The 24496-nt window shown below is 40.6% G+C and overlaps 2 protein-coding genes across 6 annotated transcripts; both read left to right on the top strand.

Moving 5' to 3' along the window:
* Positions 1-1496: 1496 nt before the first annotated feature.
* Positions 1497-23997, top strand: LOC108877171 (CXADR-like membrane protein). Of its 4 annotated transcripts, none has more exons than XM_051065848.1 (4): positions 1497-1649; positions 2984-3018; positions 5833-6156; positions 23530-23997. In XM_051065848.1, exons 1-4 carry the CDS (start codon positions 1633-1635, stop codon positions 23556-23558), a joined length of 405 nt encoding a protein of 134 aa, XP_050921805.1. In that variant the 5' UTR covers positions 1497-1632; the 3' UTR covers positions 23559-23997. The 4 variants fall into 4 exon arrangements, with proteins under 4 accessions (XP_050921805.1, XP_050921804.1, XP_050921806.1 ...); XM_051065847.1 differs by having other exon boundaries at positions 23417-23997; XM_051065849.1 differs by lacking the exon at positions 23530-23997 and adding an exon at positions 22737-23392.
* Positions 13144-18229, top strand: LOC108877188 (V-set domain-containing T-cell activation inhibitor 1). 2 transcript variants are annotated; one of them, XM_018667156.2, is made up of 7 exons: positions 13229-13340; positions 14411-14451; positions 14524-14850; positions 15052-15985; positions 16334-16368; positions 16959-17285; positions 17509-18229. In XM_018667156.2, the coding sequence occupies exons 4-7, from the start codon at positions 15939-15941 to the stop codon at positions 17655-17657; spliced, it is 558 nt and encodes a 185-aa protein (XP_018522672.1). In that variant the 5' UTR covers positions 13229-13340; positions 14411-14451; positions 14524-14850; positions 15052-15938; the 3' UTR covers positions 17658-18229. The 2 variants fall into 2 exon arrangements, with proteins under 2 accessions (XP_050921802.1, XP_018522672.1); XM_051065845.1 differs by lacking the exons at positions 16334-16368; positions 16959-17285; positions 17509-18229 and having other exon boundaries at positions 13144-13340; positions 15052-15720.
* Positions 23998-24496: the final 499 nt, after the last annotated feature.

The following is a 24496-nucleotide window of genomic DNA, read 5'->3' as shown; positions in this document are numbered from 1 at the left end:
ATGAATTGAACATAAAAATAAATAGGTAAAGATAATCTGCTGTAACACCAGGTCCCTGCTGAGGAACTACATCTGAGGCCTTGAGAAAACTACTAAAATGTGATGAAATCCTGATTTCTCAACAGGAAGACATAAAACCACAGTTTCAGGTTTGGGCCAAAATGACCAAAACTTTGGCTGAAGTTTGGTGGAAGCAAGCAGAACCTGAAACCACAAATTAATCAAAGTCCCCACACAGAAAATAAAACATTTTAAACCTTCAACAGGAGTTTATTTTTGATACCTTAATGAAAACATAACAAATCTGACACAACCAGTAACAGAAATACACCATGTCTTTTCTTTTTATTCATAAGAATGCACGGTCAGTTCATCATACATGATATCTGAGAAAACATTTATGAATAGATCTCAACCACAAACAGACACTTTTTAGGTCACATGTTGAGTCTCGAAGTAAGAATCAAATTTCATTAGAAACACGTTAAAAGATAAATATGAAATGTAGCTCATAAAAACTATTTTGTGCAGGCTGTTTTCCATATATTCAAAGTGAGAGATAATATCTGTCCCTTCAGTGATAACTACATGTGTTGTTTGGCACAGTGTGTTTTCAGAGTTCTTTGTAAAGTCTTTCAGAAGGTTCATTGTTTATCAGCATCTAAAACGTTCAGTTTGATATATGTATGTTATGTAATAAAAGTTAATGTCTGTAAAATGAGAGTCACCACGTCTGACAACAAAACACAACAAAGAAAAAGAAGATGAGGAGGAGGAGGTTTACTAACGGAAATGGGAGGAACTCCACTGGGAATTCAAACTGGTAATACATGAATGAAATAAGGAGAAACCGCAGGAGAGATGCAGTGAAATTAGACCCAGGGGAAGGAGAACTGTTTGATTTTCTTCATAAATAAATATGTGGAATGAAGGTGGGGGAGGTGCTGCCTTCGCTGCCTGTGGTTACTTACTGGGAGAAAGCATAAAGGGAAAATGGGAACATTATCTGCAGACATGTACAGGCGCCAAGACCCGAGCTGGAAGATCAGGATTTGCTTATTACTTTACAAATTTAGAGGCGATGAAATACCACCAGCTGACTGGGGGGGGGGGTTGGCCTTCACAGCAGAATAATTATAATTTGGACAATGCAGTGAACTGAGGAGGTCCAGTCGAGTCAGGAGCCTGAACAGACCTGGCACCAGAGCTGCTGGTTTAACTCTTTGTGGGGTAGAAGATAACAAGGCAGCTTCAGAGAGGAAGAATTCAGAGATGATATCACTACTTTACTGAACAGAGTCGAGAGAAGAAAGACTGATATTCAGGCTGCAACAGAACAAACTGGAGTTATGCCCGAGCTGAGGCTGAGGCTCTGTGGGCGTGTGAACAGTGAATCTCTGAAATATCTTCTCGTGCGATAAAAAAAAAAAAAATAGCAGATGGAGGAAAGAGGAGAGGTCGTGGAGACGGACCCTGAATTCATCCCTGCGGACTGCAGTGGTCGCCAGCAGGTGGCAGCAGTGCGCGTCTCAACCGGAAACTCAAGAAGAAGAGGAAGCGAAAGTGGGAGATGACTTTTAACTCGATTTAAAAACAACGTTAAAACACGTCTGAGAGGTGTAAAGAACAAAGATGAGACACTTCGGGAGGTCAGTTGGTGATAAAACGTCCTAAAATCATCACGTGAGCCGAAGATAACTGAGTGACGTAGAGTTGTTGTAAGCTAATTTTGGCTAACTAGCAGGGTGCTTTCCCGGAAATCACACGTCATCCAACAAACTAAAACACTTTAAAACATAAAGTTTGTCTTTTATAACTAAAGCCCTTACTAAGGAGATGAATGTTTAGCTAACCAGCTCCCTCGGGCTAACACCAGTGGCCTGGGATCAGTTTATGTCGAGCTAATTAGCTTCAGCTTAGCTTCAATAACAGGTTTTTTAAACAGGTTTTGCTCATTTTATGGATAAAAACTACTGTGAGTGAAGCTTTTATTAACTCTGTCTGTGCCACAGCTAAAATACACACTCACTACTGCTTCATGTGTACTTGTACTGTGATACTTCAAGTACATTTTGATGCTAATACTTTGAATACAGAGTAGTTTTACTGGGATAAAAGTTGTTTCTGAGGCTGTGGACGTTTCATTAATCAGTCAATCACTGGTGTTTTTCTCCCAGCGGTTTATCCTGTTTGTGTTAATGTGTGTAATGTACCTTTACTTTCTGTAAATATGAAGGACTGACTGAGGTCAGTGTTGTGTTGACCTTGTGTCAAATATTGAACCAGTCACAGGTTACATGTTGTGTTTCTTGGCTGTAGATGTTTATTCAGAGGTTAAATCATCTACAGGTAAATGTGTGTTGTTGTAGAGTTCAGGTGAAAAAATTCACCTGTCAACCTTTGTGAACCTGCTGCAGCCGAACAGTGACGAACACATGAATGCATCAGTCACTGTGTGTTACTCTGAGCACTGTTATTTGATAGTGCAGCTGCAGGTGTGTCTGCAGAAATACCTGTTTCCTAATCTGACTCACAGCACAGAGATTAGGAATCAAACCTGTCTGTACATGTTGTTGTTGTTCAGTTGATTTTTGCTTTTCTTTTACTTTCGTTTCCTATTTTAACAGAGATTTTGCAGAAGCTCTGTGGGATCAGTGTAAGTCAGGCGGTCAAAGACAATCACAGAACCAGCAGCATGTGAATTAAACCTGAGGATCTGAAACAGATTCTCCTCTTTGTGATTTCCTGTTTTTAACCACAATTATTAAAATGAGTGATTTTTCTTTTTTAAATTGGTGTTTATGGATCACAGTTCAGAGAGGATGTGATTATCGATTAATCTGTTGGTAAAAATTTCCATCATGAGCCCAAATAAATCCAGTTTAATTTTACAGAAGAGAAAGAAAAGCAGAAGCTGAACCTGCACAGTTTTGATCCTGGTTCAGATGCTTTCGATCATTCACTGTCCTGTCTCTTTCTGCAGATTGATCTGGATCGTCATTTATGGCATCAGTACAGGTGAGTGGCTTTAGACATAAATGTTTCACAGCCTCAGCTGGTCTGAGTCAGGCGTCATGGAACAGAGGTTAAACAGAGGAGTCTTTTAAAACCATTACCATGCTCCAGCAGCTGTCGCTGCAGTGACGCATTTTCATACAAATTCCTCCAAGAGCATAACCAGAGCTGAAAGTTAATCTGCCTCTTGGCTTGTGTTGAAACACACAGGCTGACATTGGCATCAGCCTCCACAGAAAATAAACTGTGACTAACCAAAGTTTCTGATCCTTCAGGTTTAGTTGATCAGATCATCTCCACAGATGAACTCCACTGTTCTGATGTTTGAAGTAAGAAGCTAATGTTAGGCTATAAACCAACTCCACCACGGTCACATGACGTCAACGTCTCCACCACTAAGCTTCCAACTGGTCATTTCATTTAGCTCTGAGCTCTTCTACAAAAGCCTTTCTTCTTAGAAAGTTAGTGAGAGTTTGAAAGAGCGTGAGTAGAAACACAACGAGGCTGTAAAGGTGGACTAGTGAGTAAAGGTGGACTGGTGAGTAAAGGTGGACTGGTGAGTAAAGGTGGACTGGTGAGTAGATGGGTTTTCATCTCAACTTAAACACTTTTAAAACTACCTGGAGTATCCTTGAATCTCTTTGAATCATCAGAAACATCCACAAAACTCCCTGAATTATCCTTAAATTTCATTGGAACATCTGAAAAAAGTCACTGAATCACCTGAAATATCCTTAAATCACCTGGAAACATTACAACATCTGTAAAACTGAATCTCTTTGCAAACAAACTTAAATCTCCTTGAATGGTTTGAGAACATGTTCAGTTTACTCTGTGTTAACTGTGCTATCAGTGCCCACAATCACTGAGAGTGAACTCTTATTTAATCATGCAGTCACACCTTATAAAAGCCTGTGTCATACCTGTGGTCAGGGTCACACCTCCTCTCTAAGGTGAAAGCTTCGGTCCTTCGCTTCAGTCAAGAGTTCGGTCTCAGGCGTCGCCTTAAAGACGAGTGGAGGGCATCGTCTGAACACAGACCTTCCTCTTCCTTCTTGTTTTTGTGGCTTCTCTTTTCTCTCTCGGTTCCTCCTCTCAGAGGACACAGTGCTGTTTGTCTTCACACTGCACACTAAATTCATTCACATCAAAGGGAGACAAAGCAGAGCAGAGTTAGTACATTCCTTTATTTAGCCTCTGTGATTGAGTTTGTTTATCTGCAGCTGCTCCTGTTCTCGTCTGCACACAAAGGCCGCAACGTCGATAAGGTGCAGGGAGATGTAAACATGTAGGTGGGCGTTCAGGTAAAGACAGAGGTCAGGTCAGGTGAACCTGGGTCTGATTTTCATGTGTCTCTGGGTGTAAATGATTGACAGGGACAAAAATGTTTGGAGTGTTTTTTTATTAAAGAGTCAGATTCTTTTAGTTTAACCAGAAACATCTCTATATATCACTACCAGACTCCATTGACAAAAACAGGGATTTAACCAGGAGCTGCTGGAATATCACTGCCTCCATCTGTTAGTGTGTCTGTGTTACTGTGAGACTTTCAGTGGTGGAAGAAGTAATCAGATACTTTACTGAAGTAAAAGTACCACACAGTAACACAGACACACTAACAGATGGAGGCAGTGGTATTCCAGCAGCTCCCAGTAAAATCCCTGTTTTTGTCAATGGAGTCTGGTATGGATCAGTGAACAGTTTCTCCTGAAACCAAATGATGTGGCTCTTAAATAAAAAGCTGTATCTCTTACAGCTGTCACTGAACAGCTGGATTACAGCAGCGGCTGTTGGTTGTTTGGTTCTCTGGTGTTGCTCAACACTGAACTAAATGTGGGAAATGAGACCCAGGTTCAAAAATCTAGGTTATTTTTAATAATTAGTGCCAAGAGAAATGGATGAAATGTCTTTGTGAATCATCTGTAAAGCTGCAATTATGTGGATCAGTTTGTGCACATGTCCTCCTCCACGTCCAACACAAAGCCTGGTTACTCACCGTCATTAAACGTTCCTCCTCCTCCTCCTGCAGCTCTGATGGATGATGTGTCAATAAATTTAGCCACACAGTAACTCTGCATGGTTGATGTGAGACCTGGGACGTGCCACTTTGCTCCATCATCACATAAGAATGTCCTCCTGAACGCCTCTTTTGAGGGAAGTGGTGTGTGCAGGTTGAATTTATATTTTCCATTGAGGGAATAGATTGAGGTGACTCAGCTTTAGATCTGTAACAGAGGAAGGAAGAAACGTTTCACAGTGGATTCATAAAACAGGAGCACACGTTTGAGTCTCTAAAAATCAGTTCTGTTGTTAGTCCTTTATTATTGATTATCTACTGATACTGGTTTTATTTCTCAGATTGTTATCATCAGTGTCTGACAACATTATGAGAGGATTCCTACAGAGACAGAGCTTTTTATTAAAGAGGAAGAACCAGAAACATCTCTATATATCACTACCAGACTCCATAGAGAAAAACAGGGATTTTACTGGGAGCTGCTGGAATACCACTGCCTCCATCTGTTAGTGTGTCTGTGTTACTGTGTGGTACTTTTACTTCAGTAAAGTATCTGATTACTTCCTCCACCACTGAAAGTCACACAGTAACACAGACACACTAACAGATGGAGGCAGTGGTATTCCAGCAGCTCCTGGTTAAATCCCTGTTTTTCTCTATGGAGTCTGGTAGTGATAGCGAGCATGAGACAGGATTAGACTTTATTTGGCATTTGCACAGGTGCATGTTAGCACAGGCACATTGGAATTAGAGGTGTGTAGAGGAGTGAATATTAATGAACAGTGTTTTCTGTCTCACAGTGAGCTGCCAGGTGAAAGTCGAGGGTTTTATCAGTGACAGCGTCCTGCTGCCCTGCATCTACAGAGAAGGCCCTCTACCTGACCAATTCAACGTCCACTGGAGAGACAAAGACGACAAGATCGTGCTGGACATCAACAACAGAGTCCAGGACTTGACAACACAGGACCAGGTGTTCAAAGGTCGAGTGAGGAGTTTCCCTGATGAGTACAAGGCGGGAAACTTCACTGTCGTCCTGGAGCAGGCCCGACAGTCAGACAGCGGTATCTACGAGTGCCATGTCCCTAAGGTGGACTTCCAGCGGAGAGTCCAACTGACCGTCGCAGGTTTGTACACCTCTTATATGTTCTAACACGAGCTGCAGCGTCAGTGTGCAGCTTCACATTAAACTGATCATAGAAGAAGAAGTTAACTGATTAAAAGAGAGAGAATAATCCATCTAGGACGAGTTTAATAAATAAAATCCATCATTTTATCTTGGTCTTCATCAAACTGTTGGAGCTCAGATTGTGAATACAAACAGCTGAGTTTGTTTGTTTAAAGCTCAGGGTTTTCTATCAGCGTCGCGGACATGAAAACATTTTCAGTCGACTGCTTTCTCTCTGTTTCAAGTCAGTGTCTCTTTTTCTGACGTCCTCACTCTGATCTTAAACCAGATAAAGGATTGTAGTTGTCAGACGTCTGGATCTTCAGGAATCACAGCCGCTCTCCACGTCCTCAGAAACATCTGTATGATGCAGTGTTTCACTGACTTTAACCAGCTGCTCTGTTTAAACCTGAGCAGATGAAAACAATGGCAATGACTTGTTTTTCTTCAAAAAGGAAATTCAAGCTGAAAAATGCTGCCACATCGTATCGTTCATGATAATACCGGCACCGATTTTACACCAAAAGGTTTCATCTCAGGAAATGAGCGGCACATCAGCAGCTCATCTGCAAACTGTAGTAAACAATCTAGACTTCTCTCCTTAAAACAGTGGCAGGAAGCCAGAGCAGGACACTGACCTCAGAGGAGAAGCTGCTGTTCTCAGGAAGTGGTTCAGACGAGATGCAACTTTCTGCAGAATGTGGCAACTCAACACGTTTTTTTTTTCACGTCCTGAAGCAAAACTACAGACGTGAGTGTGATGAGGGGCAGAGTATCTGTGCTGCAGACGGTGAGAGTAAACTGAAGCCGAGCAGAGCTGGAGACGTGTATGTCATGAAAATATTTGAAACCTGGAGCAAACGTTCACTCTACAGTCCAATGGTCTTTTCATCTCAGACTGACCCTGAAGTATCAGAGTGTCAGCCATGTCTTACCTCCTGTAGCAGAGGAGACGCTGGACCTTCCTTTACGGAAGGAGAGGGCAGAGTGACGTCCCAGGATTCCTTGCAGCAGGATGCATGGCGGCAGATCCGTGCGCACGTGGGCACAACAGAGTTTCTCGATCAGACTCGTACAGGGATCCTTCTCCCTCTGAAAAAATCATTTTCTCTTAACAAACGTATAAAAGTCCAAGGTCAGGACAGGAAACTGCAGCTGTCCCATCTCATTGTAATGGTTCGACTTTCTCGACTTCATTCCTTCCTGTGCTGGACAGGAAACCTTATTGAACTCTAGTCCAAGTTAGTATTAAAAAAGAGCAGTTTCTCCCAGTTCTCCTGCATTTCTCTGACCTCAGGTTATTTCCCATCATGCTCGAGGGGAAGTGGTGTGGAGAGATTTGAGCCCTGAGCTCAAAGAGGAACTGGTGAGATGTAGTTTCTCTCAGAACTAATTAACATGGTCGTCGTGGTTTTTAATGGTTAGTTGTTCCAACCACAACAGATGTGGAACAGTGAGTAAAGAGTCAGTAAGAGCTGAACTGTGACTGACGAGGTCTTTGTGTAACCATCGTTGTTATTCCAGCAGCAGGGTCCACTCACTCTGAGTTTTACTGCTGTTAGTCAGGGTTGAATATTTAGCTCCAGTGTTTGATCAGGAGAAAATAATCTTACCTCAGGATCTGTGTAGTCCCTGATCTGTCCCATGATCCTCCTCCTGTTTCACACTCGGTGAAGTGCTCTGCAGTGTTTCCCCCTCGGCGGCGGAGTCGTCTCTGATCTGATGGTTTCATATGTGACGACTCCTCTCAGCAGAGTGTGACTCTCTTCACGTTCGCTCGTCTCTGTGGCATGACGCTGCCCTCTGCTGCTCAGTCCTGGTCCTGGTCCTGGACCTGAGACTGTCACAGCCGCTGGAGGTATTAAGCTTTCACCATCCACAGCTATGTGAACAAGACCACACACAAACAGAGACCTTGAACACATCGTCAGTCTCTACTTTAAATCAGTCGGGCATCGAGTCCATGTTGACTTCTGGGTCTAAAGTTTAGAATGAGGATAGTAAACTCTTGTTTATTAAACTTTATATCATCTGGTTTTAATAGAGCTCCATTATTTTTAGACACTGGCAGCAACATTTTCCTCTTTAGTGATTTTGCCTACAAAATAAAAGCATGAGAAACTTCCTTTCTTTGCAGCAACTCTTTTTTCAAGCTTTTATTCTGAAAAGATCTGACCAGAGTTCAAAAGATTGTTGCTGCTCAACAAACATCTGATCTCAATCCATTAATCTCCTCAGTCTGCTTTTGATTATGTTCAACAGCAGCATCAACAGTTTTATTTTGGGCTGCAACCAAAGATTGTTTTTCATCTCTAAATGTTTTCACTTGTTACAACTTATTACAACAAATGCTTCAATTTTAGAGGCTGAAATCAGAGAATGTTTGCTTCATTAATGTATTTATTTTAATATGTTCTTCATTTGAAGTTGGTTTTATTGTTAGAACATTGTGTTGAATGTCCTGTCTGCTGTAACAGCAGTAAACCTGCAACTAGTGGATGAAAAGTCAATTAGATTAAGTTCAAATCAATGTTCAACAGCTGTAATAATGAATTCATAATATCTGCAGAGAAGATGCAGCTTCTCCACAGATTAAAAGAGAGAATAATGATGATGTGCAGCTCAGAAACATGACACTGGTCAAACTGTGACACTGAGCAACATAACAGATCAGTTTAACCTGGTGTGTTTCCTATAAATGTGGCTAATGTGACTTTATATGTTGTGATAACTGTGAATTGTAGTTGTGTGGTTGCTGTAGCTGGTCATGCAGCTCCTTTGCCAGATTAAATCAAACCTTTCCTCTGAGTTTCAAACTAACAGATGTCACAGAGTCTTTGAACGCACCGGGGACTGTAGAGTCTGAACTTGTGTAAAATTAGAAGCTGAAGCAGGTTTTTGTTGTTTGTGTTGCAGGTGTTAAACCGACGCCTTCTCCAGGACCGAGAGTTGGTGACGGTGCAGTGACACTGAGCTCCTCCGTCCTGCCTCTGCTCTCTGCTCCTGTCTTTTTGTTCTGGCTTTAAAAAGACAGAAGCTGAAAGTCAGACATTATCAAGCTTTATTTGAGAGCAAAACATAAAATGTAGCAGCTCTTAAAATAAGAAGGGAAGAGTTCTGCTCTAAAACATCTAAAGGGATAAAAAATTCACTTTAATTTCAGATAAGAAACAGATTTAAAGTCACAACTCTTTAAAAACAAAGTCAATCAGAAGGTTGTTGAAGTAGAAATCCAGAGTAGAACACATTTCATCTGAGGGTCGAACAGCTCGTTTCTTATTTAGTTCAACTCAAAGATCAGTTCCTGCTGTTACTGCTGCTGTTTGTGTCGGTACATTTTATTTAATATTCCTATAACCTGTAAATCCTATAACATTTCAAAATGCTTGGCAATAAAACCTGAATAAAATTAGAGTAGAGTAGGGATAGAATTAGAGATAGAATTAAAAAAGTTTGAAAAATGGAAAAAAAACAAAACAATCAACAAAAAAACAAGTAGACAATAGAAAGCACTAAGAAATGAATCATGTTGTTGTTGTTTGTTTTCTCTCACACCTCCTTGTTCATAGTGCAGATGTTGATGTTGTCTTGTCAGCTGCTGATCTGTAAAAGATGCTTACAGATGCTGAAGGATAACTCTTTTTTCCCCATGTTTCTGGCTGTAAATGATCGGAATCGATGCAGAACTAAGGAAGAACGGCACCTGTCCACATCAAAGTCCGTCCACTAAAGTGCTTGTTTTTGTCACTGACAGACTCCGATTGTTCTTCTCAGTGTCTGACATGGATTCCTACAGAGGCAGAGCTGTTTATTAAAGAGTCAGATCCTTTTAGTTTAACCAGAAACATCGTGATATATCACTACCAGACTCCATAGAGAAAAACAGGGATTTTACTGGGAGCTGCTGGAATACCACTGCCTCCATCTGTTAGTGTGTCTGTGTTACTGTGTGACTTTCAGTGGTGGAAGAAGTAATCAGATACTTTACTGAAGTAAAAGTACCACACAGTAACACAGACACACTAACAGATGGAGCAGTGGTATCCAGCAGCTCCTGGTTAATCCTGTTTTTCTCTATGGATCTGTAGTGATATATCACGATGTTTCTGGTTAACTAAAAGATCTGACTCTTAATAAAAAGCTCTGCTCTGTAGAATCCATGTCAGACACTGAGAAGAACAATCGAGTCTGTCAGTGACAAAAACAAGCACTTTAGTGGACGGACTTTGATGTGGACAGGTGCCGTTATTCCTTAGTTCTGCATCGATTCCGATCATTTACACCCAGAAACATGGAAAAATCAGGCCCAGGTAAAAAAAAAAATACCAGAGTTATCCTTTAGTTTCCACACTGGTAACCTAAAATATCCTGCTGATTTATAGTTTTAAAGTTATACATACCTTTAACTGCTTCATTTTCTGGGATACGTCAGACAGTAGAAAGATGTTGAGAACACCTCTCTCTGTTGTTACTAAAAATGGCCACAGTGGGAGTTTAACCAATTTTCGCTGTGGCAAAAAGTCTAAATATTGATGATGCGCGTTCTTAAATACACTCCACGTCCAGTATATTGGGTTCACCCAGTTGCAACAATCCCTCTGATTGGCCTAATGAGGGCACCCTCAACTCCTCTTTTAAGATGTAATCTTAGTAAAATCAGGGACAACATGACCATGACTGGCCACTGGGGGGTGCTGTTATCAATAATTACATTTATTCCTCCTGCAAGTTCTTTTCAAATGATGGCTTTTGGAGCAGAACTCATCTCAGGCTTTTCTTAAATATGTTACAGCTTGTCACCTGAAGGATATGTTACACTATTATTTATATTATTAGCCAAAAAAGCTACACTTCTACTGAAGGATGACATGTTCGGTTTTGTTGTGATGTTGACATGTAAAAGTTACAGGCGGGATAAGATAAATTTTATTTATTTATTTTATTTTATGAAACATGAAGTAAAATTGAATGATGTTTTTGCTATTGCTACATAGCTAATGTTAGCATTATCAGCCATTCCAAGAGCTTCAGCCATCGTTGTGTTTACAAGAGGTTAGAACACATAATCTGGTCAGTGCTACTTCTTCATCCTCTCATGTTGGAGTGAGCAGACTAACTACACTACTACAGACACACTATAGTTTTATTACGAGATGGGATGGACCAAGGCTAGCTGGTTAGCATACTAACTCAAATAGAAGAAAGTACGAGAGTGAACAGTGGCGTTGCTTTCCAGCGCTTGGTGAGTAAAGGACTGAAGTTGGATACAAAATTTGCGATGTTTCTTTAAAACCACTGCTAATGCTAATGTTGGCTATGTAGCAATAGCAAAAATGTACAAATATCACCTTTAAAAACCAAACCCAAACGCAAACCCAACTGAAACATGAAGAAACAAATGAAGAATGAATCCTTAGATCTCACGTTCACCCAGTTTTCCTCTGGGTTCTGTTGTTTCTGGCTGAAACATATCGAAGCTTTCTGCTCATATTTCAGCTGCAGAATGTTTTATATTTACCAAACATTTCAACCCGAGTTCTGCAGCGATGTGAGGTATTTTCCTCTGACCAGCCTATCTGGATCTTTGTTTGACTGAAGTGGTCTCTGTGAGGTTTTAGCAGAAAGATGAGTCCTGGAGATGTAGTGAAACAACTAACTATACTAAAAACCAGCTTAGCTTATATAAAGGTACTAACAAAGACATTTCAGCTGACTGAAGTAATCACAAATTATTTTCATTATCAAACCATCTGACGCTGGATAAAGTCAAGCACTGATTACTGGCTTTATTCTCAGGGTGATCAGGGATCAATATATTGATTAGTTAAGCGGAGGGATGATGAATCAATGCTACCTGTGCTGTAACGAGGTCATCACAGCCAGCAGTCATGTGACCCACGACATATTACATTGTACTTTAAATACTCTGTATTTTTCCTACTTTACTACCTTGTATTTATGTTTCAAAGACATGACTGAAGTTTGTTTTCTTCTGAAATAAAAACTGGAGTTAAAACTCCACAAATATTTGATGTTTGAGTTTTTCTGCAGTAACAGGTCTGCTGCTGTTAGAGTGAGTACTACTGTCACTCCTACTGTAACTGTTACTGCAGGTATAACTCCAACTGACACTAATACTACTACTACTACAACTGTAGTACTCTTGGTATCAGCACTACAGTTGTTTTCATCAGTACTATTAACTCATACTGATGCTACTATTACTGCTGTAACTTGTTAAGTGTCAGATACTTGTTATTACTTCCACTACTTCAACTAACACTTTAACTGCAATGATACTTTTGCTGATAGCACTACCACGACTACTTCTGTAACTGTAACTATTGAAATTAAAGTTCCATCTCTGCTACTTGTACTGTTGTTAATACAAGTACTTCTTCTGCTACTTCTGTTACTTCTCCTGACACATCTAAACTGTAGTACTGTTACGAGTGTTACCTGTACTACTGTAACCACTGCTGCTGTTACTCACAGTGCTACTATTTCTAGTTGCAGTAGTAGTAGTACCAGCAGGATTGGTTACTCCTTTTGTTGTTACTACTACTTCTAGTATACCTGTCACAATACTACCTTTTTACTTGTACTACTACTTAAATAATACTATCACAGTTACTACTACTACTCCTAGTTAATACAAACACTTGCTACTGCTCTTACAGTTACTACCACCAATAGTACTACTGCTACTACTATAACTACTGTTATTTACTACAGTTGTTACCTCCTGTTACTTATTACTACAACACGTACACATGCTGTATCTGGAGCTGTTCTCCAACTACTTCTTTTACTACTCCTACTACCTGTGATACTTTTTGTCTGCAGAACTACTGCTGCTACTACCATGATACTGTAAGTACTGCTGCCACAGTTAATACTCCTTTTGAGTACTTTTACCAGTCTCTATCTCAGTCTGATCTAAATGCGATTTTCTGTAATGTGGAACTAACTGCTTCAGCGTTTTCCTCTGAAATGGAGTGAAATACCTTGAAACTGCAGCTGTCAGTCTCACTTATCAGTCACCAAGTTTAGTTACACACTTTCTTCCGGGAGGGTGGGAGGGGTGAAGGAAGAGATGGTGGACCTTCAGAGGGAGGCTGGTGAGCTGACGTTGACTCTCTGGTATGTTTTATTTCTTTATTACAATAATCTTGTCTTTGTCAGATTCAGAGCAGAGCAACCTGCAAACAGACAGAAAATATATCTATTAATATTTATATAAAGTTCATCTCTGAGTCTTCAGTTAATCCACTCAAACACTGAGCGGCTGATTCTGTTTCTGGACCATGCCACCGCTCAGAAAGTGTGGCAGACATCCTGTTAAAACCTTAACGCTGTTATTTTAAAAGTGAAAGAGAAAGTGTTTTGATGTGTTTTTGCGTTTTGACCAACAAAACCCCTGTTGACACTCATCAAACCAGGACCAGATTAACCAGGGATCTGTTTGTCAAGGTTTGATTTCATCTGAAGGACGATTTCACATTGCTTTTTTTCCCACATCTGGACCTCTATCAAAAACCACTTGTAACAGTTTTCCTTGTTAAACAGGAAGACTGTGCAGACTCTTTAAAACACACTTTCAGACCTTTATTCTACTTGTAAAAATATTAAAAAGACAATTTCACTCCTTCACTCCTAATTCACAAGAATTATGATAAATTATGATACATGGCCACATGGTCTGTTGAAGGAAAGGTGAAGGAGAAACACCTTTTTCTTTAAAAAAAACAAAAAAAAAAAAAACAGAAGAGGTGAAGGGAATTTAATGCATAAAGATGCTGAGAGATTTAATTTCAAAAGGTAAAGGTGAAGTTAGAGAGACAAAGTCTTTTTGGGTTCAAGCACAAATTTTTGTACCAGTGAAGATCTCAAGTAGGCGTCGTCTCATGAGGCCAAAAAATAGACTTATACTGGGCTGTTGTGAGCTGCCTGAGGCACCACATTTCATTTTCCACAGGCCTGTTCACTGTTCCTAATTTTTAAATTCCAGCCCGATGTTGGAAATTCATCAGCCACAACCACAGACTCATCCATTCTGGACCTGACACAGTCGCTCAGTGTTGTTAGGGGAGTTTTTAGAAGCTGGGAAGACTGCAGATTTGAGGCCCACAAACTGAAACATGATCTGTAGGACTGAATCTCTCCTGACCAGTCTAATCTCACATTTGATTTATGATCCTGTTTGTCCACAGTGCTGCACTGATCTGGATCTTTGCCTTCAGCGTATCAACAGGTCAGTCAGACATTATTCCTACCTCTCAGTTGAACTGTATCATACAATTAATTAATTTGTGTTGTCTCACAGTGAGCTGCCAGATTAACATCAAGGGTTTAATTGGAGAAGATGTCCTGTTGCCCTGCATCTACAATGGGAGGAACTCTATCCCAGAGGATGTTTCCTTGCTCTGGTGGGACAAGCAGAAAAAAGTCCTGTTAACCCTCGTCAACGGCACCCCAGTTTCTAGAGTCCAGCACCAGAACTTCAGAGGTCGAGTGGTCACGTTCTCTGATCTGTACAGGAGAGGAAACTTCTCCATCGTCCTGCAGAACGTCCAGCAGTCGGACAGTAACGACTACACCTGCAATGTGCCACAGGTTTACTTCCAGCGGAACATCACACTGACTGTCTCAGGTTCGTAGCTGCAACTTCTTCACTGCTAGAATTTGTTTTGAGTCAGAAGTCAAACAAAGTCTTGACTGATAAAATCTGTTGCAAGTCCTGAACCTCTCCTTAAACTTCTAAGATGTTGTCAGGAGCCGTGACCTGGTCTTGTATGTAGAGTCTTAAGCTTGACTGGTCGAAGTATTGATCCAGATTTTTTTCTCTTTGCAGGTAAAAGGTCATTGGTTCCTGCTCTTAAATCAAAAGGTTTTGACACCATGACCACCAAGGTTCTAACACCACAGTTAAACCAAACTTCCTCCATCTCATCCTGCCTCCATCTCATCCTGCTTCTCATCCTTCTGTCCTTCTCTGGCTAAAACTGCCCCGATGCTTAAATCAGTTTTAATAAGAACTGATCAACATATCCAAGAAAACCACAATCCTGTTTTTCTCTGGACTTTACAACAAAACGTCACCTCAGACTCTGACAAAATGACCCGAACATTTTTAGTATTTTCTGATCAGTTCTAGTCAAAAGATAATTGATTGGTTGATAATGAAATCTTCTTGTTTTCTTGAGGCCACTTTATTGACACGTCGGGTAAAAACATTCGACAGATCACTGGGAACCATTACATAATAACCCCAGTAAACTGAGGCAGGAAATCAGGCAAAGCTAACTGATGCTTCCAGAGCACACAAAAAAGACAGACTGATTGTTATTTCACTTATTAATGCTCTTTTCAGAGCATAACTTAGTTCACGCACTTAACGCAAACATTTTAAAGTAACATCTTCATTGTCATCATTGATTGATCATCATTGTGTTTTTATTGTGAGTTTTTCCTGATCCACGTCAAAATAAACAAAAAAACAAACAAACAAACAAAAAAACCACTGAAATGTTGTCAGGTTTTTTATTCTAAAATGAAAACTGGAGTTAAAACAGTACAAATATCTGGTGTTCGCGGGAGGTGCCCCCCTCGGGCCCCACAGTTTGCCTACTTTTACTTTCACTTTTACTGTGCTGATAATCTTCTTGGGAGTTGAGATTCTGCCAAAAATATCAGTTAAAAACCAAGAGAAGCAGCATTTTCTGCAGCCAGAGGAGAAAGATGATGATGATGGAGCCTCAGAGGACTCTGAGCATGTGGACACTCTGGTGAGTTTTATTTCTGTGTTTTATTCACACAACCTCACGAACAGCTAATAATAAAACTCTGTCAGACCTCAGATGTGCAGAATGTGTTTGAAATCAGAAATCGCTCTGATCTGAGGATGTTGTGTCCTAATATCCTCCATCAGTTTCTTTTATTTTCCAGTACTTTTCTGTCCAGTTCTGTTTGAGTAAATATGAAGCAGCATCTCAGCTTCAGTAAAAATGTGTTTGTAATTCTGTAGTCTTTATATAACGAGGCTTTAAGGAGACATGAAGTCCTGTTGAAGCCAGAGAAAACTTAGATTTCTGAAGTTAAAGACATCTGTTGATGCTTCTGTTGTTTCTTCACAGCGCTGCACTGATCTGGATCTTCAACATACCAACAGGTCAGTCTGTCTGTCTGCATATAAACACTTTATTCCCTCCTCCCTCTGTGGATTTCCACAGTATGCGGTTTTAGTTTTTTTCCAGTTGCCCAGGTTGGTCCACTGACATAGACCTGCTGTGGTCTTGTTCAGTATCAGAGGCCAACAGACCATCCAGTGATGTTCCCCTCCTCTTATCTGTGTCCTCAGCAGATAAACATGTGGACTTTAATATACCAGCCTCGCTGTCACTCCTTCACACTAAAAGCTTTCCACTGGTGAACCAGTCTTATGCTTTTATTGTGAAGGAAATATTGGAAGCAAATGTAAACATCAAACCCACTTTTAGATCTGTGGAACCTTTATTTTATCATTGGAAGAGAGAAAAGGTGATGGTCTGAGGTTAGACCAGGCCTACTTTATGTCTGATGTAGTCTAGTTGTAGCCCTGTGTGGCCCAGACATACATGTACAAACCAGCGAGTTCGTCTTTCCTCTTGTAAAAAGATTAATGCTGCAACATCTTCCCTGAACATCTGTTTTTTTACACAGAGTGACAGTCAGTTTATATCAAAGTGTTTGAATAACAGGAGCCTCTGTGTTGTCTCACAGCGAGCTGCCAGGTCGATGTTGAGGGTTTTATTGGAGAAGACGTCCTGTTGTCCTGCATCTACAACAACAGCACCTCTGTCTTGGAGAAAGTCTTCATCTACTGGTTGGATGGAGACAACAGAGTCATGTTAGAGATCGTCCAAAGCGCTCCAGACTTTGGCCCCCAGCACTACAAATTCAGAGGTCGTGTGGTCACGTTCCCTGATCTGTACAGGAGGGGAAACTTCTCCATCGTCCTGCAGAACATCCAGCAGGTGGACGACAGCACCTACCACTGCCACGTAGAGCCGGTGGACTTCCATCAGGTCATCAGACTGACTGTCTCAGGTTTGTAGCTTCGCTCTCTCCTGACACATGGATTAACCTGAGCCTTTTTCAGTCATGTTCCTCACAGCTTCATCGAGACATGACGGCACATTTATTTGTTGAAGGTGGTATAGAAATGTTTCAGATTGGTGTTGTGACTTATATCTAAGACAGATGTGTTAAACAGGCTTCGGTCTCCCTAAAAACAGTCCACCTTGTGTTGATCTGGGTCTTTTCTTTGCAGGTAAACGTCCTGAGATACCATCATATCAAGAACTATTTGATGATCTAACACTGTACCTCCCCCAACTGGCTGTGCTCCTTATCCCTCTGCTACTCTGTTGTTATTGTTGCTGGTGGTGTTGCTGTAGCTGTCAGAGACAATCTCGCTGATTGAGACCGTGGGAACGCCTTCTCCTTTTTCATCATCCGATGCTTTTCACCCCGCCTTCAACTGTGGAGTAAATCAGAAACAAGTTCGGACAATGTGTTGTGTGAAGCTTTCTGAGCTTTCATTGGTTGTAAGCCGGGACAAGGTGTTGATGTGGTGGCAGCTTTTTATAACAGACAGATGACAAATTACAGGGCAACTCTGGCTCCAGGCTTATGAACACACTGGGTTTTACTTTCATTACTTACATAATCTAAATAAGATTCTAAGAGTCATTTACAAGCTTCTGATGGTCATTTAGGGAGTTTCAGGATGTTTGAATTGTTGATAGATTTTTCTTGGGGTTGTTTAGAAGTTTTTAATTGTCATTGATGATTCCTGCACCAAACCAAGTCACAGTCTGAGAGACCAGGCCTGAAACTTCAAATAAATGTCCACAGTTTTATTTACTTTTCCTTCTGAGTAAAAACAAAGTCTTAAAATGTTTTCTAAAAATGTTTATGTAGCATCTGATGGGTAGAAACCACAGATCCAGGTTTGTTTAATAGTGAAATAAAAACTGAAGCTAAAGGTTTCTCTGCAGTAACAACTTTCTGACACTGGATGGATGGATGATTTTCAGCTCTGATGTTTAATCACTCCAACATTATTAGTCTGTAACTGCTACTGTATTACTTCTACTGCTTTTCTATCAACTTGCACTACTGCTGATGTCCCAGTTTTCACACTCTGCTTCCTATCAGATGATTCATAAATGACAACACATCATCAGTAGCTGACATGTTTCCCTGTGGACAAACAATGAATCTCAGAGCATAAAACAGCTGCCCACACTGGGAACATGGCTCGTCTCAGTCGGGAGTTTTCAATTGTTTAATGCACAAAAGTCATATATTTGCCACCATGACCGTTACAACATTAAGACAAACAATTTCTTTAGTCTTGAAGATGAGGGGGTCTCAGGGTAACAGTGTTTTATCCACATAAAAGACCTGAGTTTGTCTCTGCACAGCACAGACCTAAATATATATAGTTATGCTCCAAACCCTGCCTTTCTTTATATATATTATCATCCCCGTCTCAGGTCCACCGCTGACATCACCTATCTCTGGGTGAAACTAACTCTCATAACACTCTCTCTTATTTAGTGAAGTGAGTCTGACCTGCACAACACAAGTTAAATATCACATATGGACACAGTCCTGGATTATCAGTCTCATTGGAGGAGGATGAACTCTCTTTGTGGAGGTTTTGCTTGTTCACTCCGGTTTCACCTGTGGCCCCGTCTGTCCTGTGAGCTGGTCATAGATCTTTCTGACATTCTATGAGCTAATTTGATTTCTGGAGAGGGTTCCTGTTGTCTGTTTCCTGCTCTGATGATTCAATTGTGGGCGAGCCAGAAGGGAAGTCCTTTTCACTCAAGGTTTGTGAAGGTCCTCTTGTGGCCTCTTTTGCCAGCATCTGTCTGCTGCTGTGCTGATGTACAGATGTGTGGGCTGAGGACATGAACAGGCAGGAAACACCAGCATGAAGTAGAAGGGTTGAGTGGTTTTGTGCTCTTTGGAACGCTGATTAAAACCGAGACAAGCAGCCTCAGAGGACTCGGAGCATGTGGACACTCTGGTAAGTTTTATTTCTGTGTTGCATTCACACCAGCTGATAATAAACCTCTGTCAGACCTCAGATGTGCAAAATGTGTTTGAGATCAGAAATCAGTCTGATCTGAGGATGATGTGTCCTAATATCCTCCATCAGTTTCTTTTATTGTCTGTCCAGTTCTGTTTGAATAAATATAAAGCTGTGTCTCAGCTTCAGTAGAAGTGTGTTTGTAATTCAGCAGAGTAATCTTTATCTAACGAGGCTGTCAGGAGACATGAAGTCCTGCTGAGGACACAGGAGATTTCTGAAGTTAAAGACATGTGTTGATGGTTCTGTTGTTTCTCCACAGCGCTGCACTGATCTGGATCTTCAACATACCAACAGGTCAGTCTGTCTGTCTGCATATAAACACTTTATCCCCTCCTCTCTCTGTGTTGCTGTTTGAGATTTATTAGTCATGTCTCAATGTGCTGCAGGCGACCATGTGCCAGCTATGTGACTATTTATCTGGTAGAAAGCCAGTAGCTGTATTTCTTCCATTAACCAAAGATGGAAGTCGTCTCACTCTTGCCTCCAGACTGGAAAGAATTAATGTTGTACTGTATTTCACTGGCACATTGCAATTATTTTCCAACAAGTACAGGACCTCACTCTTGCAAAGTAGAAGTAGCTCAGCAGAAAATGTTTACTGATGGTTTCCATCTGTGTTCCTGCACTGTCAAAAACGAGTCTTATGTAACTGTTTACTGTGCACTGCTCTTTACTGGAGGTGGAGACACTAACCCAACATACATTTAAAATCTGTTAAAAATTGTGATTCAACTTTAAAGCCCTGATTCTCTGCAGTATTAAACTTTACTTTATCAACAGTTAAATCTGTTACAGAGGAATTAAATAGCTGCTGTTTCATGTTGTGGTTGTTTGACCTACTTTCCAAAGGGAAATGTAATGTCACTCCACACAGAGGTTCTGATAATAATAAGCCAACTATCTATCACCTTTTTACTCTGCTGAGGGGGCACCAGGTGTGGCCAATAAGACTCCAGGATGGACCACGCCAGCCCTCTGGCCTCCCACTGTTTCTAAGGTGGCTGTGGCTGATGACCTGTACCATACAATTAATTCATATCAACATGTCTGAATGACACTTGTATTGTCTCACAGTGAGCTGCCTGGTCAACAGTGAGGGATTTATTGGAGAGGAAGTCCTGCTGAAGTGCATGTACAGCGAGGTCGACCCTCTACCTGAGAGAGTGGATGTCCACTGGATGGACAAACAAGAGTTGTTCAAGAGTTCATGTAGTCCTTCAGGAGGTATCGACTGGGTTTTTGGGAATCCTTTACTTTGTCCCCCATCTTTAAGTTAATTAGTTACATATTTCTGTTTTATTTAATATTCTAATTGGATGAAATGGTAGAGACATTGTAATGATAACCGAGTGAGAACAGAAGAACCAGAACCTCCACACTTTCAGCAGATACAGAGATACTACATGGAGACAACAGCAACAACTGTGATTGGTCAGTTTCAGCTTAATTTCAGGTACATTTGCTCTGACTGTAAACATATTATCTGTGCAGCATATAATAATGTAACTCCTTATCTCAGGACTTAACAGCTCTGCCTGTCCTTATTTCAGTCTTTTGGAACTGTTTTCTTTATCAATGTGTGAAGTTATAAGGTGTTTGTTGTACAGATGAGTTGATTTTATTGTGAAATAAAAACAGGTTAAATGATTTTTTGCAGTAACAATTTTCTGACACTAGATGGAGCCACTTCATTAGTTGATGATCTTCAGTCCGGATGTTCAAACTTTACTGGTTTGTGAAGAGATGTGAGCTGCTGTAAAGATATTAAACTATGACTTTGCTGTTATTACTGCCATGGGGATTGATACTTCTCTCAGTGCTGGATAGTAAAAATACAAACACTGCATGTGTCACATGTACTTGAGTAATTCTGTGTTATCTTACTTTATTCTTTTACTCTACAGTTTAGAGGGAGATGTTGTTCTTTGAGTTATTTTTCAGATTAAGAATAACACATTCTGATTATCCAATAACACTACTGAGGTGTGCAGCACTGTACAGAGAGGCGTTTCTGTTATTAAGTCCACCCTCACTGATATAAATAGACTGGATGTAGGTGTTGTTTCCCAGCTCTGCAGACAGATGTCGGTGAGTGAAGAAATGAAATTTGATGTTGAAGCTACAACATTTCCTCCAGACTCATGAGTAAACAGTTGATGTTGTTAATGCTAACGTTGCTAACGCTTTGTAGCAGTAGCAAAAACTTTGCATATAGCTCCTTTAACACTGCGAGGTCGATGTGTTAACATTTTTTCTGATTTGTCAGTTCACTTCCTGTTACAGACTGGGAGCGTCTATGGCAGCCTCGGCGAGCAGAGCGAGGTACGTGATATCTGTTTAAACTTAAGGAAAGTCCGAGGCTGTGAAATGTTTTCATGCAGTGTTGATGAATGTTGTGTGTCTGAGGCTGGGATACATGTTGTCAAACTTGATACTGTATGTTCACATTTGTCTGAACTGTCGGTTCCTCTGTCACCAGGTTTTGTTTCTGTCTAAATGATCCATCCACAGGAAGTACAACATAGTAACTTCCAGTTCATTTTCAACCTGCACATGTCACAGACCTACATGTGGTTTGTAGCTCGGAGTCCAGATCCTCATTCTGATGAAAACCAAAACCAGCATCCAGAAGAAGAAGTTTAAGGAGCCTGAGAGAACTCTGACCACATGGACACTCCGGTAGGTTTTATTTCTATGTTTTATTCAAACACTCAGGACACTCATCAGACCTGGACCAGACTCTCCAGTAAACTCCAGGAACTGTTTAAAACACAGTTTGTGGTTTTATTTAATCTGTGAAAAAAATAAAAGAACAACTTCACACCTTTGTTTTCACATCCGGACCATGTTGCAGTAACTATAAATCAAAACCCACATGTCACGTTTTTGACTAGAACAGGAAGACCGTTTAAAGCACACATGCAGAACCGTGTGAATCTTTGTGTAAATACAATAAGTTCAACCTCACTTCATTTTTCTGTTAAGAAACAATCAGTGAAAAAGAGTTTGGATATATGACGATACGTGGCTGGTTGAGGAAAGGGAAGGTGCAGCTGTACCTAATAAAATGAATGTTTATTTTACATATTTCTGTAATAAATTTGTGAATGTGTCTGATTTTACTGAACCTGGTGGATCAGTGGTGTCAGAGCAGATGTTTGATTTACTGTTGTTTCTCTCCAGCTATGGACAGATGTGGATCTGTGTGATGCTGCTCTTCTCTCTACAAACAGGTCAGTTTGTATAAACATGTACGTGAGATGAAATCCTTTCCATTCTCAGGAACATAACATCTTGACTGAATTTCCTCCAATTTGGAACACAAATCTATGAGTGCCCATGTCCCTAAAGGTGGGACTTTCCAGCGGAGAGTCCAACTGGACTGTTGGCAGGTTTGTAGTCCTGATGACTTCACAGCTTCCTGACACAACTGATCTACGACAAGAATAAATTAAATGACATGGTTTCAATGTTTTGGTTGTTTATCAGGTTAGTAACTAACCTAGTCTCATGTTTAGCCCTAGCTTCACCACAGAGGCTTCACCACCTTCAACCTGGAGCCTCATATAACCTGAGCTCTGAGAACCTATGAGTTTCAAGTTCTAGGTTCTTGTTTTGCAGCAGTACAACATTTGCAGGTAGATCAGTATCGGCTCAACGCTGTAAAGTTTTATTCCTTAGTTTACTGGCAGATCAGTGGGGCAGCAAAAGCCTCAGGCTTTTAATAACTCAAGGGCGCCCTCTGCTGGATGATGAACTACTGCAGACGCCCTGTTACACTGTAAATTTAAATGAAATAATTAAACCATGTGTTTCATTTATTCCCCCATGAGTGTCTGAAGTAAAAATCTGGTTTTATGTCATGTCCCAAGCACAGACCAGATACTTGGTGGATACACCTGAGTTTCTGGGTCATTAGAGTCCAGTGGTGGAGATAACCTCTTTTATTCTGCCTGTGTCTGCAATGGTTTTTAAAGCCAGTCGAATTACAAAGACTGAAAGACCCCATTTGATTCTGTGAGTCAAAACTTCACAAAACCACATGTTGATCCAGGTCTTTTTCATGTTGCAGGTAAACCTGTTGAAGCAGCGACTCCTTCAGGATCAGCAGGTGGTGAAGTGGTAACACCAAACTTCCCTCTCCTGACTCTGTTCCTCTGTTGTTTTGTTGTTTAAACTTCACAGGCATTGGGACTTTTTATTTGGGTCTCTGAATTTGAGTCAGGAGGCCATGGGTAGCCAGGGGAGCGATGTTTGCCCTTTATGCTGACTGAAGACCAGATGCATTGCCTCCATATTTCTGCAGAATCACTCAAAGACCTGAACTCCTTCTACCTCTGGACACTGACTCATCAATCACGTCAGGGCCACAAACTTACAGCTGCTACCAATGACCAGACTGAGTCAGTTCCAAGCAGAGACATCCTACCATCCTGCCTAGATATTGTTTGCCTTAATATTTACGTCTGCATTTCAACTTGGTCTTCCTTTACAGAAACTTTTATTTGTAGAAGGAGGCAGTGGTAGGTTGTCTTTGTCACCCACACAACCACATGATATTTTTAGATTTTCGTTGTGGTCTCCTGAGCTGTGATTCAAGTTCCAATATTGTTTTGATGACACTGATAAAGTAAAAACTTACTTAAAAATCAAGTCTGCTGTCTCTTTTTGTTTTTTTCAAACAAAAATGAGAGCTTGATAATTATTATAATGACTATAATAAAAAATTGAGTGACTGTTTTTCTGCAGTAACAACTTTCTGACACAAGGTGGAGCCACTTTATCAGTTTGTGAAAGAAGATGATGTCGATGATAATCTTTAGCATTTAATTATTCAAACCACCACCTGCTGTTTCTAAAGTTCTCAGGCCTTTGAATCATTTACCAGAAACACATATTTTTGTAAACTTAATACTGGTTTTATTTCCCTAATTTTCCTTGACATTGTGAAACATTTTCGCTGCCCCCCTCATCATGTAAAAAAATGGTTTGGTCCGCGCCGGCGCGTCGTAAAACCCGGGAGTTTCAGATTTCCATTTGAAATGTCCGACTCACCTGTGATAGGTAAGTTCAGCTTTATTTATTATTCAGCTGCTCCCGTGTTATTTAGCTGTAGGAGCTGATTGATTGGTTATTGATTATAGGTCAGAAC

Source organism: Lates calcarifer, linkage group LG7_2, assembly GCF_001640805.2.
Source record: "Lates calcarifer isolate ASB-BC8 linkage group LG7_2, TLL_Latcal_v3, whole genome shotgun sequence".
Classification (NCBI taxonomy): Eukaryota; Metazoa; Chordata; class Actinopteri; family Centropomidae; genus Lates; species Lates calcarifer.
Note: the sequence above shows the minus strand (reverse complement) of the source record. Positions and strands in the feature narration are given on the sequence as shown.